Below are 15,883 nucleotides of genomic sequence, written 5' to 3' on the forward strand. Positions count from 1 at the left end.
CCTATCCTAAAGGATGACCCAACACTCTCACAAGTCTTGGGAGACAGGCCAGTCCTTGCCTACAGACAGCCCCGCAACCTGAAGCAAATACTCACCAACAACCACATACCACACAACAGAACCACTAACCCAGGAACTTATCCTTGCAACAAAGCCCGTTGCCAATTGTGCCCACATATCTATTCAGGGGACACCATCACAGGGCCTAATAACATCAGCCACACTATCAGAGGCTCATTCACCTGCACATCCACCAATGTGATATATGCCATCATGTGCCAGCAATGCCCCTCTGCCATGTACATTGGTCAAACTGGACAGTCTCTACGTAAAAGAATAAATGGACACAAATCAGATGTCAAGAATTATAACATTCATAAACCAGTCGGAGAACACTTCAATCTCTCTGGTCACGCAATCACAGACATGAAGGTCGCTATCTTAAAACAAAAAAACTTCAAATCCAGACTCCAGCGAGAAACTGCTGAATTGGAATTCATTTGCAAATTGGATACTATTAATTTAGGCTTAAATAGAGACTGGGAGTGGCTAAGTCATTATGCAAGGTAGCCTGTTTCCTCTTGTTTTTTCCTACCCCCCCCCCAGATGTTCTGGTTTAACTTGGATTTAAACTTGGAGAGTGGTCAGTTTAGATGAGCTATTACCAGCAGGAGAGTGAGTTTGTGTGTATATGGGGGTGGGGGGGATGTGAGAAAACCTGGATCTATGCAGGAAATAGCCCGACTTGATTATGTAAAGAGTTGTCACTTTGGATGGGCTAGCACCAGCAGGAGAGTGAATTTGTGTGGGGGGCTGGAGGGTGAGAAAACCTGGATTTGTGCTGGAAATGGCCCACCTGTTGATCACTTTAGATAAGCTATTACCAGCAGGACAGTGGGGTGGGAGGAGGTATTGTTTCATATTCTCTGTGTGTATATAAAGTCTGCTGCAGTTTCCACGGTAAACATCTGATGAAGTGAGCTGTAGCTCACGAAAGCTCATGCTCAAATAAATTGGTTAGTCTCTAAGGTGCCACAAGTACTCCTTTTCTTTTTGCGAACCTAGTGACAGAGGATGTGGAAAAAGCTAATGTACTCAATGCTTTTTTTGCCTCTGTCTTCACGAACAAGGTCAGCTCCCAGACTGCTGCGCTGGGCATCACAAAATGGGGAAGAGATGGCCAGCCCTCTGTGGAGATAGAGGTGGTTAGGGACTATTTAGAAAAGCTGGACGTGCACAAGTCCATGTGGCCGGACAAGTTGCATCTGAGAGTGCTGAAGGAATTGGCGGCTGTGATTGCAGAGCCATTGGCCATTATCTTTGAAAACTCGTGGCGAACGGGGGAAGTCCCGGATGACTGGGAAAAGGCTAATGTAGTGCCAATCTTTAAAAAAGGGAAGGAGGAGGATCCTGGGAACTACAGGCCAGTCAGCCTCACCTCAGTCCCTGGAAAAATCATGGAGCAGGTCCTCAAAGAATCAATCCTGAAGCACTTGCATGAGAGGAAAGTGATCAGGAACAGCCAGCATGGATTCACCAAGGGAAGGTCATGCCTGACTAATCTAATTGCCTTTTATGATGAGATTACTGGTTCTGTGGATGAAGGGAAAGCAGTGGATGTATTGTTTCTTGACTTTAGCAAAGCTTTTGACACGGTCTCCCACAGTATTCTTGTCAGCAAGTTAAGGAAGTATGGGCTGGATGAATGCACTATAAGGTGGGTAGAAAGCTGGCTAGATTGTCAGGCTCAACGGGTAGTGATCAATGGCTCCATGTCTAGTTGGCAGCCGGTATCAAGTGGAGTGCCCCAAGGGTCGGTCCTGGGGCCGGTTTTGTTCAATATCTTCATAAATGATCTGGAGGATGGTGTGGATTGCACTCTCAGCAAATTTGCGGATGATACTAAACTGGGAGGAGTGGTAGATACGCTGGAGGGGAGGGATAGGATACAGAAGGACCTAGACAAATTGGAGGATTGGGCCAAAAGAAATCTGATGAGGTTCAATAAGGATAAGTGCAGGGTCCTGCACTTAGGACGGAAGAACCCAATGCACAGCTACAGAGTAGGGACCGAATGGCTAGGCAGCAGTTCTGCGGAAAAGGACCTAGGGGTGACAGTGGACGAGAAGCTGGATATGAGTCAGCAGTGTGCCCTTGTTGCCAAGAAGGCCAATGGCATTTTGGGATGTATAAGTAGGGGCATAGCGAGCAGATCGAGGGACGTGATCGTTCCCCTCTATTCGACACTGGTGAGGCCTCATCTGGAGTACTGTGTCCAGTTTTGGGCCCCACACTACAAGAAGGATGTGGATAAATTGGAGAGAGTCCAGCGAAGGGCAACAAAAATGATTAGGGGTCTGGAACACATGACTTATGAGGAGAGGCTGAGGGAGCTGGGATTGTTTAGCCTGCAGAAGAGAAGAATGAGGGGGGATTTGATAGCTGCTTTCAACTACCTGAAAGGGGGTTCCAAAGAGGATGGCTCTAGACTGTTCTCAGTGGTAGCAGATGACAGAACAAGGAGTAATGGTCTCAAGTTGCAGTGGGGGAGGTTTAGATTGGATATTAGGAAAAACTTTTTCACTAAGAGGGTGGTGAAACACTGGAATGCGTTACCTAGGAAGGTGGTGGAATCTCCTTCCTTAGAGGTTTTTAAGGTCAGGCTTGACAAAGCCCTGGCTGGGATGATTTAACTGGGAATTGGTCCTGCTTCGAGCAGGGGGTTGGACTAGGTGACCTTCAGGGGTCCCTTCCAACCCTGATATTCTATGATTCTATGATCTCCACTCACTTTACTGAATATGGCCTTGCCTGCAGCTATACAGTGTATCTATCTGTCTAACTGTTACAAGTTTTCTGTACACATAATACATTAATAGGAAGAGGTTGGAAACAAGATCAGGGTAAGGATTTAGGGATTTTGCTGTTTTAGAAGCTTTACGTTCTTTGGAACACTTAACCGGAAACTTCCTCAGCTGTATAGCGCCGTGGAAGTCACTGCACCAGCTGAGGATCTGGCCCAATTCATCTCTAATTCAGCAGTTCTTCTACTTCATTACACTGCAACCCCCTTCATAGAATCATAGAAGACTATCAGGGTTGGAAGGGACCTCAGGAGGTCATCTAGTCCGACCCCCTGCTCAAAGCAGGACCAATCCCCAACTAAATCATCCCAGCCAGGGCTTTGTCAAGCTTGACCTTAAAAATATCTAAGGAAGGAGATTCCACCACCTTCTGACAATAACAATTACTACAGGACCCCAGGATGGGGTACTGAAGCCTGAGCCCACCCAAGCCCTACCATCCTGGCGGGGGGGCCAAAGCCAAAGCCCCACTGCCCCAGGTCAGAGACCCAAAGCCGAATCCCTAGGGCTTCAGCCCCAGGCAGGGCACCCGTAAGCTTAGCCCCGTCGCCCAGGGCTGAAGCACTCAGGCTTGGGCTTTTGCTTTGGCCCAGGGCCCCAGTAAGTCTATGCCAGCCTGCTGACCCCATTAAAATGGGGTCGTGACCCACTTTGGGGTCCCGAGCCACAGTGTGAGAACTGCTGCTCTAGTCTGTTGATGAAGGTCTAAACCTAGCTGCCAGCGGTATAGGGGCCCCAGAGGTAGTAGAACTGGAGGGCCACAAAAGATGGAAAGGGACAGGGCATGCACAGGAGGATTGGGTTTGGCATCATGGATGTGCAGATCCATCTGTGCTCTGTCTGTTCATCCGAGCACCTATGTAGAGGTGGCTGTCTCAGAGTTAACTTCTGCTACCTCAACATACTATGAACAAAATTCTTCTGCTTTGCATGACCATCTCTGCCCATGTATTTTCCTTCACACCAGAGATGCTTTTCCCTCCCTATGACTTTCAAGATGCTTACAATCATTTGAAAAACGTCTTGCTGATTGTTACACAGGCATGAAGTACAACAGCTGAATGCCATCGCCTGTAACAAATGTTGTCTGAAACTGGTATGCTACAAGGTTTAGTTTCATTTAAAGTATGCTCGTTATGAGTCGTCTTTAAGCGGCAGGCAATTAGCATCGCCTTACCATTGGAGGTGCAGTTCCTATTTGTGTGGGTAGGACCAGATGTCCCAATTTTATAGGGACAGTCCTGATTTGGGACTATTTTTCTTATATAGGCTTCTATTACCTCCAACCCCCGTCCCGATTTTTCACATTTGCTGTCTGGTCACCCTAGTAGTGGTATCCATTTTCAGTTTACATCATGCCTGGGTTCAATGCCAACAATTTGAAGGTTATTGGGATCTCTGCTAAATAAGGTAAAATCTATGAAGAATCTAGGAACAATATGTTTTGGATCAGATGCTGCTATATGATAGTAACATTTTAACAACAAAACACACTCGGTAAAGATTTTTCTCCAGTAGCTATTTTCTGGCTAAAGGATTTTTTTCAATGGGAAATGCAGGTTCAGCAAAATTTAAAAATTCCAGGGGAAAAATTAAATGAAATATTTGTTTTAGTTTGGGGTCAGTTTGAATTGAAACATGTATAGTCATCCAATCAAACTGAAGCAGTTTATTGTCAAATTGGCATCTGCCTAAGCTGCCACGTTGCCTCATGGGAGTTGTAGTTTAGGTGTCTCATATCCCCATTCTTATTTTCATCAGAGCAAAAGCAAAGGTTGAAATATCAAAATTTCCCACCGGACCAAAGTCCCAGTTTTCACTCAGCTCCATTCCACAGTAACCTAGTATCATTATCACAGCAAGACTTTTACTTATTAACATTGAACAATTTGAAATGTGCCATACAGTGCAGATAAATCCTACCTGATGAAAATTTTAGTCCTAGAGTGGCTGCATTGCAGGGCCTTTAATGGCTGCAGCCATAGCCAGTGTCTACTAAAAATTCCTTGATGTAAGGCTGCTTTACAGTCCATTAAACAGCTCACTTTGAGAGGTTTGGTTTATTTTTAAAGGTTTTACATTTTACTTCATCCTTTAAAGACAGGACATTTACCATGGGATGAAATCTGCCTTAGGACTTTTGGAAAGCGCCAAAAAAAAAAAAAGGAAAAGAAAGAGAGAGAGGGACAGAGAAAGAGAGTTTAATCAGCCTCCCGAGAAACAGGAGTGATCTGTAACTTTCTGTGCTCCATAGACTGTACACTCTTTTATCACACCATTCAAAGCCTCTTGTACTGCATGGTTTCAAACACAACCGCAAAAGTCTTCATTTCTCAACAGGCAGTTCCTTGAATGAAAGTTCTACCCCATTAATACCCGTCACACAGAAGGAAAGCTTCATACGAGAGAGCAGTTTCTCTGTTGGGAGTCTTGATGGGTTTGGAATGAGTAAGCTAGGTTTCATGCAATATGTAATAACTGTACCTAGGGTTGGCTCTGAAAGTTAGACCTATTAGACAGTCCTTTTAATAGTGATATGTAGATTTCTCGTGTGTTTCTGGAGTAGGAGCCTTTCCAGGTTTCTTCTCTTTATTGGTCTGAAAGGAGCATAATGATGACACACAGCTTTTAAGAGTTTTCTCTAAAACTGTGCTTATCCACCACCAAATGTCTTCCCCTTTTGTACTCCGATTTCTCCGATCTAGAGAGCCACTCAGAAAGTTCTGGCTAGAGCAGAGCAAAAACCAGATTTTCTTTTCCTGGGAAATTCTACAGTGGCAATTTTTTTTTTTCATTCAAAGATGAAATGAAAACCATAAGATTTTAAATTTTTGTGCAAAAAAAAAATAAAACCTATAAAAAGAAATATTTTTGGTTTGATTTTGACCATTGTAAATTGTTTTAATGTTTTATATAAAAACAATTTGTTTGATTTCAAAAAGTCATTGTGAAACAAAACATTCCATTCCTTTAATGTCAGAACGGGGTGTTTCAACATTATTGAAATATTTCATTTTGGTTTGTATTCAAATAACATTTTGTCAGAATCAACCCATTTTTTCCAAAAAGTATTGATTTTGAAAAAAATACTTCTGCCTTGCAATTAGAAAGCCAGTGGAAATTTAAAGCATATCAGTTTTTACATATTTTTTATTCCATTAGCGTCAAAGTCTGACAAAGTGCTAAATTGCAAATCTAAATAGCTTTAAATAGTATTTCAGATCAGGGTATGGGAAAACTACCAGGCTTCTGCTCACTGGGGGACTAAACCAACTAAACAGGTAGATGGAAAAGACAAGAACAGGACTGCCCACCTGGTTTCCTGGAGGCAATACCCTGGTGAGAACCTTACCAAATTATCTCATATCCCCCTCAGCCACTGCAAAGGAAGAAGGTGCTGAGTTTTGTACCAGGGTATCACCCCTATTCTATTTTGTTCAGGTTCTTATACCATGTTTCTCATTGTAGTCCTGGCACCCTGCAAGGAGGCTCACCATCTGGGAATACAAACATCAAAGTAGTAGGTTTTTCAAACAATCTGAACTCCATTCATGTCCAATTTTTTGTCTCTTCTCTGAGTTCATGGTCCTATAGCTGTTGTAGGTCTCCATCACCCTGGAGGGCCCCTATTCTCCATTGCAATCCAATCCCAGTATATCACGTGAAGGAATAATTCCTGTTGTGTCTCCTCCTCTCCTTTAAAAAAAACAAACAAAAAACCAGAACACTGTAGCTGTCTGTAAAATTAAGTTTTATCTCCGCTAATGGACATCAACTAAAAAACATTGCAATATAGTACTCTGGATGTGTTACTTTTTTTAACCAATGTTCCCATTGATGGGTATCCATCTCTAATCTCATGGACACAAGGTAGATTCACCGTATTGTAACCCTTCTGGGGACATGTTATCATTATTTGCCATACTCATGTTGTTTTTGTGGCTTATCTTCTCTAATAATCTGTCTCCTACAGATCCTCCTGCTGTGGAACCAACGTTTCTGGAGATTCGACAGGGCCAGGGTCGAAGCATCACTATGAGTTGCCGGGTGCTGAGAGCGTATCCAACTCGGGTTCTGACATATGAGTGGAGACTAGGCAACAAGTTGCTGCGGACTGGTCAGTTTGATGCTCACGATTCTACAGAGTACATAGTGAGCAGCCTTTCCAGGGACAGTTATGGGATTTATAATTGTAACATCATAAATGAAGCCGGGGCAGGCCGATGCAGCTTCCTCGTTACAGGTAAGCTTTCCAAGGTGCTGGTAATGAGTTTTCCTGCAAAATGGTGTTTTCTAGCAGAGAGAATGAGAACAAAAGCATTTTGAGTATCCATGTGTGTCCCACAGTAATACCACGGCTGCTCCAGTGGGTTTATTTTTAACATAAGATTTGCATCTCTGGTAACACACATTAGGTGACTTAATGCCTAATGCTTGAATTAAAGCAAGGTTGGTAATGAAGTAGGTTATTAAGCATGTTTCATTGGTGCAAGGACAAAAATTGCTGCCATTGGTCTCATTAAGGTACAAATCAAATATCCTTCATTATGTCTGCAGACGTTTGTGGTCAAGACTGTGACATAAGGCATTGCTGGGAGAGCAAACTGACGACAAACTTTACAATCAATCCTGACTTTCTCATTGGCTTAAGATAGGTTAAAAGAAGGGATGGGTCCTAACCAAAACTCACGATTCAAAAAACTCTTGTACAGTGAGTGTTTGAAATCTGGATCTCTCATTAAAAGACATACATAGAGAGTTTGATTCAGCGATGCAGTACCACAAAGTCGGATGTGATTTACGGCCTCAGCTTTAGTCTAGCCAATCACATAATTAATGTACTAAACTTCAACTTGAGTTTATAACATGTCTTTAATATTCAGCCTCAACCATAGGATGGGGCTGTAAAGCATTTATCAGAAATAAAAGTCTTGGTTCTTTTTCAGTTGGAAATTAGTTGCCATTGAAAGTATTCTTCCTCTTCGAGGGCCTGATCCCCATACGACCTCATGGCCTGATTTATGTTGGCAGTTAGCACTATGCCTGGCAGTAAATACTTCCAGGATTGTGCCCATAATGAAGCGATCATTGTGTATCATGGTTAAACCTGCCTCGCAAATCTTAAAAATAAAGGAGTGACAAGATTTATCTCAAAATTCAGCCCCCGTAGTCAACAGATGTTGAATATGGTGGTAGAAGAATCAAGACCAAGAAGACTCCAAAGTGTTTAAAGAAATTTTGTTGTTTTCTTTTAACAAGTGCTGCCTGACATCTTTTTCTTAGTGTTGGCACCATGGATCTTAACATGCCATGCAAAAGTGACTAGGTGAATACTTCAATGAACGATGTCTGTGGTCCTCATAAAATTTAATCAAGCTTTAGGTTGGCCTGTCTATTTTGATTCTAAATGAAGGCAGTTGTTACCAGTGACTCTATGTTTTTGAAATGACTGTGGTTCGCAAGCATTGATGTTTAATCCACAGGTGGCTTGGAAGGAAACACGAGAAAAAGTCCATTTCCTCGAATGAGTCAATGCAATCCAATTTATTGTTCATCACTCTTTGGACCCAGGATTGTGGAAAGCTATTCTAAGGCAATTATTTTGCTGAGATTGGGGTAATCTGTGTAGCCTCGGTGTGATTTATTACCGTGACAAAACAAGGAACCTAACTGAAATTAGCAATGAAATAGTTTTATGATGTACTATCCATCCCACTGTGTGCCACATCACTTTTTTATCTGTACCATTATGTGTATTTAGTTCTTGTAGTGTTATTAAAAACAGGAACATAACCTCTTCTGATGTGACCTCTATGCTTTTCTCAGTCTTTCAGGTTAAAGCCTGCATGTTCACGGTTGGTAAATATGCCTTTTAGTGGTGTGCGGTCAAAACCCTACTCTCATATCAAGAGACAAATTGCAGCCAAGGGGACATATTCTGCTTCTAGATCTCAACAAGGCAGATGAAGTTTCCAGGATTGGAGAGAAAGAAAGTGGGGAGGGGAGCGAAGAAATGATTGAAGCCTGATAGAATTTTTTACAGAGTGTGAATTCAAAGAAATTAGCTCACATCTTACAGCAAAACCCCATTGTTTTGGAAACCACTGCAGGAATCTGACAGCAGCAGGGTGCTTGTCTCTCAGAGTCAGTTTGAACAATGATAATCAGACTGGTCCATTTCTAGTCAATTTTATTTTTAAATTCTCATACAGTAACACAATGCCGCAATGTTTGAGTTGCAAAGACTGTAGAGGAAAATGCGTGCGCTCAGGGAAACAAACTTACGGAATTAAAAACATATGTGGAAATATTAATATTGATCTTAGAATTTGTAAAATTCAATTTTACTAAACTTATATTTTTGAGCCAAATTTGAGAAAAACAAACAAATTTTGTGGAAAACAAAAAATTAATTACTCCAGTTTCACCGGTATGAGTCAAATAATATGATCTCAGTGTCCTTAGAAAAACCACAAATCATGTGCAAAATGAAGATAAATTTTAACATTCACAAATGAAAATATTCTATATTTATCTCAAAGTCTTTGACATCACACATCGTAAGTGAAGATCAATGGAAAGCAATTTTCAGGCATTATATGGTGCAATTAAGATTCAGCAGAGACTGAAAGAAAATTGACAAAATGCTTGAATACAGAAAAATGACATGAATATTACTGAATGTTTATGAGCCCTCATGTATGTGGAAAAACTGTTTGAATGCTCAGTTATGAAGTGTAATCAGCAGATGAGAATTACTGCATGTAGTGTTGTGGAACGTGTGGGAAGAGGTAAATGGCAGACTTCTTGATGTAAGGCCACATTCAGAAGACTTTGTTCAACTCTCATTCAATTCAGTAGGAGATATTTTTCTGTGTGTGCAAGATCTCCTGAACTGTGTAGTTCCTGACTACAGTGTCTGGCCTGGATAGCCAAGCTGAGCATTAGACAGATGCACAAGAGGTGTCCCGACAAAGACACCTTCCCTTCCACTGTCCTAAGGCTGCTGAAATGCTCCAGAACCCAGTGGCTGGAGAAGATTCCAATCCCAGAAGGGACGATTGTGATCATCTAGTGTAGCACAGGCCAGAGAACTGCTCCCACAAAAATTCCTAGAGCAGATCTTGGCGAGAAATATCTAGTCATGATTTAACAATTGCCACTGATACAGAATCCACCATAGCCCTCTTTAAATTATTTCAATAGTTAATTACTCTCATTGTTACAAATGTACACCTTATTTGCATTCTGATTTTGCCAGCTTCAACTTCCAGTCACTAGATTGTGTTACTCCTTTAACTGCTAGATTGAAGAGCCCATTGTCAAATATTTGTTCCTCATGTAGGGACTGTGATCAAATCACTCCTTAACTTTCTTTTTGTTAAGCTAAATAGATTGAGCTCCTCGATTCTCTGACTATGAGACATGTTTTCTAATCCTTTGGTTATTCTCATGGCTCTTCTCCAAACCCTCTCCAATTTATCAACATCCTTCCTGAAACTGTTAACACGAGAAGTGGGCACAGTATTTGAGCAGCAGTCACACCCGTGCCAAGTACAGAAATATAGAAACTTCCTGTACCTGCTCAAGATTCTCCTGTTTATAGATCCAAGGATCGCATTTGCCCTTTTGGCTACCGTGTTGCACTGGGAGATCATGTTCAGTTAATTATCCACCATGACCCACAAATTGTGTAGAGTCATGCTTCCCAGGATAGAGTCCCCCATCCGGTAAGTGTGGGCTTCATTCTTTGTTCCAAGATGTTTACATTTGCCCATATTAAAACATATATTGTTTCCTTGTGCCCAGCTTACCAAGAAATCCAAATTGTTTTGTAGCAGTGATCTGACCTCTTCATTAGTTATCATTCCCCCAATTTTTGTGTCATCTACCAACTGTATCAGTGATGATTTTATATTCTGATCCAAGTCATTGAGAAAAATGTTCAGGATTTGCAAGGCCTTACACACCTCACCCTTCCCCATGTGGCAGAAGTGGAGGGAAGGGATCCATGGAGTAGCCTTACCTATGGCTTAAGCTCTCCCACCCCTTCATTTCCACAAAGGTGGTGGGTGGGAAGTGGGACTCCATGCTGCACAGATTGCTCACCACCTGCACGCCTCCCCACGTCCAGCTACTTCTGTGGTAGTGTATGAATTTCACCTCAAAGAGACCTTCCATAGGCAGACAGGGGGAGCTGGAATGGCCTCAGAGTCTTTTGAAATTCATTACTCAGTCAAATAGTTCCATGATGGCAAATGGACTGTTGTTATAATTATACATTTGTAGGACTAGCACTGAAATATGGAATATTATTAGCACTACAGGTTCTGCTGCCTATGCTCAAGGTTACCTGACACTTCACATTTTAAGACCCTGTTTTAGTTGCTTATGGCTTTGCCAAACTTTGACCATTGGACTGAAATTTTCCATGTTGGGTGTCTGCCTCAGGCTGAATTATTTGGGAAATTTTCAGCAAGAACAGTTGTTATTTGCAAGCATAAAATTAGGGGAAATGATGTTGGTTTTATACATTAAAAAATACTTCAAATGATTTTGTTGAGAAACTCTAGCAACTCCATGCATTGTAGCAGGCACTTGAAACTGAGCCACAGGGTCACCCTGATGTCAGGGATGTACCGTTTCCTATCCCTGTGAAAATCCATCCACATTTGTCCAAGTTATGACTCTGAAATTAAGGTTGCGCAGGCAACCTTAGAATCATAGACTATCAGGGTTGGAAGGGCCTCAGGAGGTCATCTAGTCCAACCCCCTGCTCAAAGCAGGACCAATCCCCGACTAAATTATCCCATCCCAACCTTTACTCTGGCATTTCCTTACTTTTGTGTGCTTGACTTGCAACCTTCACGTTCATTTAATTAACATAGGGGTTTGTATGTAGTGTATTATCAAATGAGTATAAAGGAGATAATATTCTGTAATAATCCCCTTCACACATTATTTCCTTTTAAAGTTTATAGAAATGCCTGGATCCATGGATAGTTGCCTTTAAAAATAAATATGAGAGCTAGTTGACATTTTTTTATTAAAACTGATTTTATGGAGAATTATTATGCTGCCATCCTTCCATTCTTTACTGAATGCATCTCTCAGATCAGCCGTTCCATGATTTTGCCCAGGACTAATTCCAAACCAATTGGTCTACAGTTACATGAGTCATTCCTTTCACCTTTTAAAAATATTGGCAAAACATTAGGTTTTAGTTCTCTGGAACTTCCCCAGTGTTCGGAGATGTATTAAAACTCTCCCTCTGTGGCTCAGAGTGCTTCTTGGTCAAGTCTTTAAAAATATTAGGCTTTGGAAGTTTAAAAATATGATCTCAGAGTCAAACTGAGTTCTTTTCTTCTTGGGGCTTGTAAGCGTGTGGACTCAACCCTGCGGCGCCTCCTCCTGGTCTTTGTCGGGAATTAGCCCACCAGGCTCCGGAGCGCCCTCTGCAGGCCGGTGGTCTGCCTTACCGCTGGCCCCTCATCCCTGCCGGACCCGGTGACCCTTGTCTCCTGGGTGGCTGCCCCCTGGCAGTACACCTGCTGTCTCTCAGGCTCCCCCACAACCCACTATCCCCACCTTGCCTCAGTGTAAGGCTACTGCCAGTCACCAACTAGCCCCCGCTCACTGGGGCAGACTGCAGGGTAAAAGCCACTCATCACTGGCAAGGAGGGGTTTGGACCTGCTGCCTCGGCCTACCCATGGGCTGCCCCCTTTGCAACCCCAGTATCTGCCTGGCCTTCCACTAGGCCGCAGCCTGGGATTTTCCAGGCCGGAGCTCCCCAGCTCCCTTGGCCTTTCCCCGGCCCTGCTCCAATCTAGGTAATCTCTGCTCCCTGCAGTTAGGTCCCTCCCTCTCCAAAGGCTAGAGGGAGAGTGTCTCAGCTCCTGGCTCACTGCCTACTTATAAGGCCAGCTGGGCCCTGACTGGGGCGTGTCCCAGCTGCGGCTGCTTCCCCAGTTAGCCCAGGCTTCTTGTTCCCAGCCACAGCCCTCTCCTGGGCTGTTCTAAGCCCTTCAGGGCAGGAGCGGGTGTCTACCCCGCTACAGGGCTGTTCTATAACCTACTAGTCCCTCTGTGTGTTACAAGTTCCCCTCCGTGCACCAGCACAGAGAATATTCGTTATTTGAGCCCCCCAGCTATAGAGCCTTGGCTCTTCAGTTCAAGCCGCTGCAGCTCATGCTTTTAGCTTTGGAAGTCCCTTGTTCAGTCCCTGATGAGGCAGTCATTTGCACAACTGATAATGGCTTTGCAGGCCTACTTCGGCCCTTCGAAATAGCTGTATGAACTTCTTATTGTCAAAATATGCCCTCCATGATACCTGTTCACCCCTATTCCTTCAATGGACATGTGTAGATGCAACTGACAGGGACTTAATATACAATTCTGTCAATGCTGCACAAAGAGGGATAGAATCAGACTCAGTTCCTCTTGGCTGTATTGATTCTGCAGGGAGGGCAGGAGTCAACAGCCGCGAAAACTTACTGTCATTTCTAAATTAAAACAACATGACTAAATATACACAGGGAGCAGAGCTGCTGGGTAACGAGGGAGCATTTTTTAACCTTGTTCCTTTCAGAGTAGGATTCCACTTCAAGCAGTCGGTATATCCCTTCCATTCTGCATAGGGACTTCAAGTCCTTTGCATGACTTTCTTCCATTGTTCTAAGAAAGCAGGTTATTAAGAGTCTGGACTCATCACATTTTACCCTTGTGCTTATATCTGTACAGCACTCTGCACCTGCACCGTGCAGTATCGACTTGAAGTGGTATCAGAGTGATTGCACTGTATTTGATTAAACCCATAATACACCTCACTCCTGTGACGCCATCTTAAAATATTTGGTATGCGTTTGGAGTTGTATGTTTCTAATGGAGTTATTACCTGAGTTAAACCTATTCTGTCTCTTTGATTTGTGTTATCTCAGATTGTGTGATCCATTTAGAGTAGGGTCTTGCCAGGGAAACATGAAATATATATTGTTTGCAGCAAAACCAGAACGTTCACTTCCCAGCTCTTTTCTTACAAATTCTCAAAAGACCACATGAGGCAACAAGGAAAGTCACAGATTTTAGAAAGTCTTATTTGACCGCATCAGGATTTGTTTCAGGATTCAGGAATGTGCTTGAGCAAATGATCCCAAACCGATGTCAGACAGCATTTATCTTCCTAGGGTAGCATGGCCCATTCTGCCAGTGGGATCGTCAGGAACCCAGCTCGTGTTCGATCCAAATAATTCAGCTAAATGCTACTTGAATTAGACGTTGACTGTATGGAATGGTAATGGTAGCTCTAGTTTCTAATGTTGCCGAGAGAGCTCTTGTGAAGGCTATCGAAGAGAGTGGGGCTAAGAGAAGTAAGAAGGGAAAGGGTGGATGAAGAATGGAGAGGGGCTTGGTAAAAGAGGAGAGAAGTAAAACCCAGGAAGAGGCAGGAGTGGAGGAGGATAAAATGATGCAAATTCAGGCATCAAGGAATGAAAGGCCCAACAAGGGAAAGGTGAATTACTTGACTAAAGAACACTGAAATTGACATTAACCTTTGCTCTTAAAACGCTAGCCTTTTATTTTTGCCATTGATGAAATGCCATTTGACTATGATAGACTACAGCAGCTCAACTGGGTAGATAGCCAGATCTGTCGGAGTCTCTCTTTGCTATAGGCCTTTTGGCTGCTCGGGAGAGAAGGTGACTTGAATGTTTCAGAAACATGGAGAACCAGCCTGTTATATTTCTCATTTGCAATAGTTTTACTTTATAGTCATCTTTTTCCATTTTTTTTGGCTAATTTTGTGTGTGCAAAGTGTTTAGGGCCAGATAATGATATGCTTACATTGAGTAGTCCCTGGGACAGCTCTAGGAAGAATTATTATTCAGCTTGAGCAAGGGTATTTGAATCTGTCCCTCAATAATTAAAACATGTCTGGTTCCTGTTAATCCATCCCAGCCCACCTTAGTAGTTCCCTTCAGGTACCGAGGTCACATTTCTGGCAATCTGTGTCTGTTGAATGTGGTCACAATTATTATTATCTGCTATTTGCTATTATCTGTCAATAGCAAACCGAAAGTAGGAAAGGCAGAACAAGGGACAGACTCTTCCTGTTTGCAGTGCTTTTGATTTACTGATAGACATTTCTAAAGACTAGTAGCTCTGAAGTAACAAAAGGTAAACTGATGAGCTGAAATCAGTGTGGAAAAACTTACCAACTTTTTTTTCACTTCATTAATGTATAAAGAGCTAATTAAAGGGACTATTTAGATGTATGGGTTGCAGGACTGAGCCGTAACCCGTTAGCTCAGTACTTCAAAAACATAAAACCATTCTCTGTTTGCCTGATCCCAATTTGAAAGGACACGATCAACCTGAAATCTGCTCAGTATCAAAAATAGAGCGAAAAGTAGTTTCAGGTACTACATCATCCCCCAATTTCCCCAGCTCGTTTTAATGGATTGGCAGTTACATTTTCCTATTTCAAAACCATGTTTTTCTCTCTCCTGTTGATGTGTTGGAAGGTGCTTGTAAAGATATGGGGAAACTGACTAAATATCTGATTTATATGGGGGAAACAATGAAAATGTCTAAACACAAAGTGCAATTAAAAAAATCTTATTTTTTTCCTCTCTAATCTGTTTCCATTTTAATCATCTTAAATGTTACTTGTAACAACCGTAGGTAAAAAAATGCCAGGCGGAAGTGTGGTTTTTAAACTGATGGTGTCTCTGGAATGTGAAGGAGATTAAGACACCATCACAGGTGAATAGCAACTCTAATAATCAATGATCCTTTAGCATGCCAATGTGGGAAAGGTATGTTCTTTGGATGAACTGCAGGCATGCCTGAAGATATGGAGCACCAAGAACAGTACCAAGCTTCAATTTCTCTTACATAAATGCCCCATAGTTAGTTACCCTTCACTGAATTTTCTGATGTTTTTTAAGAAATGTAACAATTTTTCTCCCAAACTTTTAATTGTCAGTTTTATTAGGATGTCATTCAGTTCCACTGACGT

At 42.4% G+C, this 15,883-nt stretch overlaps 1 protein-coding gene across 5 annotated transcripts in view; it reads left to right on the top strand.

Annotated features, from left to right (window-relative positions):
• Positions 1 to 15,883, top strand: part of MDGA2 (MAM domain containing glycosylphosphatidylinositol anchor 2) — a 691,558-nt gene that overhangs the window by 531,535 nt on the left and 144,140 nt on the right. For all 5 annotated transcript variants that reach the window (XR_012669127.1, XR_012669125.1, XR_012669126.1 and 2 more), the window contains one exon: positions 6,838 to 7,107. Coding sequence is in view for 1 of the 5 variants with exons in the window: in XM_048853669.2 (XP_048709626.1) it covers positions 6,838 to 7,107 (270 nt within the window). In the remaining 4 variants the exon portion in view is untranslated. The remainder of the gene's footprint in view (positions 1 to 6,837; positions 7,108 to 15,883) is intronic.

The sequence above is a fragment of the Caretta caretta genome, chromosome 6 (genome assembly GCF_965140235.1).
Source record: "Caretta caretta isolate rCarCar2 chromosome 6, rCarCar1.hap1, whole genome shotgun sequence".
In the NCBI taxonomy this organism is placed as follows: domain Eukaryota; kingdom Metazoa; phylum Chordata; order Testudines; family Cheloniidae; genus Caretta; species Caretta caretta.